Below are 4,553 nucleotides of genomic sequence, written 5' to 3'. Positions count from 1 at the left end.
GGAATTAGGGAATTTGGTTTTCCAGCCTATTGGAATTGGATCGTGGAGCTCAATTTTAGGTGTTCCAGCTGCTGGGGATTGCAGCTGTGCCTGCACTGAGTCCAGAAAATAGTGGGAATTAGGGAATTTGGTTTTCCAGCCTTGGAATTGGATCCTGAAGCTCTATTTTAGATGTTCAAGCTCCCTGGAATTGCAGCTGTGCCTGCACTGAGTCCAGAAAATAGTGGGGATTAGGGAATTTGGTTTTCCAGCCTATTGGAATTTCACTGATTTGATCCAGGATTTAAAAGTTTAGGTCGTTCCAGGGCGGCTCTCTGCCTTCACTGAGCCCAGAAAATAGTGGGAATTAGGGAATTTGGTTTTCCAGCCTATTGGAATTGGATCGTGGAGCTCAATTTTAGGTATTCCAGCCTCCCTGGAATTGCAGCTGTGCCTTCACTGAGTCCAGAAAACAGTGGGAATTAGGGATTCCGTTCTCATGGTGTCCCAAAATTAAATGAGGAACGTGTTGGCCTGTTTATAAACAGATAAAATACAATTATCAGCTGAATTTACTGAAATTTTTGTGTTTAAATGCATTTTATATGAGATTATCCATGGAATTTATTCCTCTTCTTCCTGAGGAGTTTTATTCCCCCCCACTCCCTGGCAAACCTTAAAAGCAGCAGCATTTCCAAAGCATGGAGAGAAAAATATTTAATGGAAAACAAACAAGAAAAAAAATGGATATAAAAACCTCTTACCCAAGGTGTTTAATAAAAACATCAAATAAAGAAGAGGAAGAGTGAAAGAGAGACAGAAATTCTTGTATTTACATTATATTAAGAGAATAAATTTAATCAAATATAACATCTCCAATTTTCAGGAATTCTTTCCCAAAGAGGTTTTTTTTTTCCCCAGGAAAGACGGAAGCAGAGGAAAAATCAATTTTACTTTGGACAGAGATGCTTTCAGAGCTTACCCAAAGCCTGTAATTCCCCCCAAATTCATCATTACCAGCTCATTAACAGCATTAATTAGCAGAAAGCTCATTAATTTTGCCAATGAATTTTAATTTAGCAGCCATCAAACCCCTTGGGGATTCCCACTGCTCTGTCCAACAGCTCAAATTCCCAAAAAAAATCCAAACTGTTTTATTTTAGACCAAAATCTGATTTTTTAAGCTGTAATCTCCCATGCCCAGTGCAGGTGTCAACACAAAATCTATCATTTTTTTATTTAACTTAATTAATTTAATTTTCATGCCAAACAGTTTTTCTGTAACATTTCAAATAAATTCTTCCCCAGCTCCTGAAAAGAGGTGGAAATTTCCATTAAATTCCCAAAAAACTCTTCAGGAGGTTGAGAAAACCACTGGAATTGGGTGCGGATATTCCCAGGAGGTCAAACATTCCTTGGAATGACCATTCCCCTTCCCAAAATCCAACCTTTACTTGGGATTCCCTGGATCAGCAGCTGTGAGGAATTGTGTGGAGATATTCCCAGGAGCTCAACCATTCCTTGGAATCACTGTTCTCTGCCCAAAATCCAACCTTTATTTGGGATTCCCTGGATCAGCAGCCGTGAGGGCAACAAGGGAATATTAAACCAGGCAAAGCAGCCGGAATTCCAGCTGGATTTACCAGCACAAACCAGGGAGAACTGCCAGAATCCAGGCCTTTTCCATGATTTCTGCTGGCAGGGCAACCAATCCAAAGAGCTGCAGATGCCAGGGATGGACGGAAAGTCGGGAATCCGGGACACCACCGAGCGAGGAGCGGCGATAGCAGCAAAGAATTTCCACGGCTTGGTCGAGTCCTTTTTTTTTTTTCCCTGGGTGGTTTTTTTTTGTTGGTTTTTTTTTTTTTTTTTTGGGAAGCAGAAAGTGCTGGAGGAGGAGGGAACAGGCTCAGAATTCCTCGTGGACATTCCGGGCATAATCCATGAGTTTGCTGCCTGTGAAGTACTCGCTGTACTTGAGGATCTCCTCGAGCTCCAGGTGGTGGTTCTGGTTCTCGTCGGCCACGGCGATCATCTGCCGCGCCTCGTTGAGCGCGTTGTGCTCGTTCATGGGATCCATGTATTCCTGAAACACGGAGAATCATCCTTTTCCCAGCCCTGACCACGCTTCTCCCCACATCCCATCCCATATCCCAGCTTGAAGTGGATGGGAAGCACGGGAAAAGCTCTTTAAGTAGAGTTTGAACAGCGGGTTTTATCCCGCTTCCATGGCTGTTCCCAAAAATCCGGATTTTTTCAGCTCATTCCAAGAAATATTTGTGGAGTTTGGGCTGCAAATTAAACTCAGGATCAAATTCCAGGCCCAAATTAACAATTAGTGATTTGTAGGAGGCTAAATTCTCTCCTTTTTTCTAAATTCTTCTCGTATTTTCAAAATTTGGTCAATTTAGAACTTTTTTCAGCCATTTTAAACCTCCAGAAGGCTCAGAAACCAATTAATTCAAGAATTCATTGAGAACAAATTTTAATTTAAAAAATAGAAAGATGAGGATTATCTTTAATTCAGTCAAAGATGTGGCATCTCTGTGGGTGAATAGAAAGATTTCCCAGGTAAAACAGGGATTATTTGAATCAAACTCTCAGTAAAATTCAAAATATTCTGTGTCACCACACAATTGTTCAGCCTAAAAATCCATATCCAAATATTTGGATAATGGGGAAATGAGGAATTTTACTAGTTATCCAGTCTTGGAGTAGAAAAAAGCCCAAAAAAGCCCTAAATCAGACCCCACACATGAAAAATGTGGTTTTTAAACCAGAAAACCCCACGAGAAATGAATTTTGGGTTATTTTTAAGGCTCTTGGAGCCCCCAAATTTGGTGGCCATGGGGTTTTTTTTTAGGTTTTCTTTTATTCTAATATTTTTTAAACATTAAAAGAATATTTTATTCCTTTTTTTTCAATGAATCTGGAGATTATTTTGTTACTGGAAGTTTGATTCTGTGCCTTGGGGTTGGGTTTTACCCCTCCAGATCCATCCCAGACTCTGGGGGGTTAAAAAAAACCCTCAGAGGGAGAAAAAAAAATCCCAATTTTCTTTAAAAAAACCAACATAAAACCACCTGCCAGCACTCCAAAAAACTTATAAACCAAATATTTATACTGGATTTTAAGTGAAATTAAAATTAAATCGAAATTAAAATGTAGTATTTTATTTTTTCATGAAATATTTGGGAATAATTGTGCTGTAATTCAAGTATTTTGGAGTTTTAATGGTGTATTTGAAAAGAATTGGGTTTAAAAAGAGCAGGAATTTACCTCCAGCTCTTCCATGGTGACAATTCCATCGTGATTGGCATCGATGACCTCCTGGAATTCTTTCCTCCTGTCCTTTACCCAGTCATCATCAATGTCCTGAGCCTGCTGGTTCTCCACAGTGCCCACAGGCAAAGAAATGAATTCTGACAGGGTGAGTTTCTTATCTCCATCCTGATCTGCACAAAAAGCAGCAGAAAAAATTAAAAAGATTTGCTTCATATCCATAAAAATGGGAATTTCTTTCTGTTTTGAGCCTGATTTGGGCAGAGGAAAGTTGTTATTTTTTATTTTAATTCATTTAAAAAAAAAATCCCTGTTTTATTATTTTAGTATTTTATTGTATTTATTATTATTTTAAATAATCAAAAATTCCAAATATAAAATTCTACATTCACACACATTCATCAAACACTAAATAAATTAATTTTTCTGGACCTAAAAATGGACATTTAAGGTTTTTTAAATGGACATTGAAGGTTTTTAAATTTTTTTTTGTTTTAATTCTTACTTGTTCCATTTACTACACCAGACATTTTCTTACAGATTCAGCATCAAACAAACCCTCAGAAAATTCAAAGTACTGAGCTTTTTTCTCTCTGTGTGTCACTGGAAACTCCTCATATTTATCAGCAAAAATCAGTTCTATTTTAATTCTTTTGAACCCCAGGTGTTCTGACAGTTTGAAATCTGCATTATTATTGACTCAGTGGCAAGAAAAACAACTTGGGGACCAATAATTCTGAATACTCAAAGAAAAAAAAAAATTACTGTTTGCTTAGAAACCTCAATCTTTTCTTTCCATTTTCATGACTAAGCCACAGCTGCTGAGCTGGGGAAGTCCCAAGTCCCTGAGAGAATATTTTAAATCAATGAATTTGATAATATTTCATATGTAAAATGCTCAAAACCAGCAGAACTTCAGTGTGAAGTAGTGAAGAAAAAGCTGATTTTTTAAATCTATAAATACTCAGGTATTTATTATTTATTTATAAAAATATGTTATTTTATATATATTGCATAAAATATGATAGATAAATATGTATGGATATATTTATAGGTATTTATTACTTATTTTTATTACTATATGATATGTGCTATATATTATTATCTTTATTAATTATATTTATTAATTGTATTTATTACCCTAATAAACATATATTATATTCATATATAAATACACATATTGTTATTTCTAATTTGTATTATTTATATTACTTATTCTTTATAAATAATCACCAATTATTCTGTGATTTAAAATCCAGGAATTAAATTGAATTTCGAGACGCATAAAAAAC

General features: G+C 36.2%; 2 protein-coding genes across 3 annotated transcripts in view; both read right to left on the bottom strand.

The window, feature by feature from the left end:
* The window catches only part of TNFRSF4 (TNF receptor superfamily member 4), an 8,538-nt gene extending 7,851 nt beyond the window's left edge, over positions 1-687 (bottom strand). For both annotated transcript variants that reach the window (XM_042032122.1, XM_042032123.1), the window contains exon 1: positions 1-687. This exon is cut by the window's left edge and continues 544 nt beyond it. The gene's annotated coding sequence lies outside the window, so the exon portion shown is untranslated.
* A 50-nt stretch (positions 688-737) lies between these two features.
* Positions 738-4,553, bottom strand: part of SDF4 (stromal cell derived factor 4) — a 10,474-nt gene continuing 6,658 nt past the window's right edge. The window contains exons 6-7 of the mRNA XM_042032120.1: positions 3,259-3,434; positions 738-2,065 (exon numbers count right to left, since the gene is read on the bottom strand). Coding sequence (XP_041888054.1) covers positions 1,889-2,065; positions 3,259-3,434 — 353 coding nt within the window. The 3' untranslated portion in view covers positions 738-1,888. The remainder of the gene's footprint in view (positions 2,066-3,258; positions 3,435-4,553) is intronic.

Source organism: Corvus kubaryi, unplaced genomic scaffold, assembly GCF_017639235.1.
Source record: "Corvus kubaryi isolate FWS band 111438036 unplaced genomic scaffold, C.kubaryi_AGA036_p1.0 37352, whole genome shotgun sequence".
NCBI classification, from domain to species: Eukaryota; Metazoa; Chordata; class Aves; order Passeriformes; family Corvidae; genus Corvus; species Corvus kubaryi.
The sequence above is the reverse complement of the archived record's forward strand: the minus strand, read 5'-3'. Positions and strand labels throughout refer to the sequence as shown.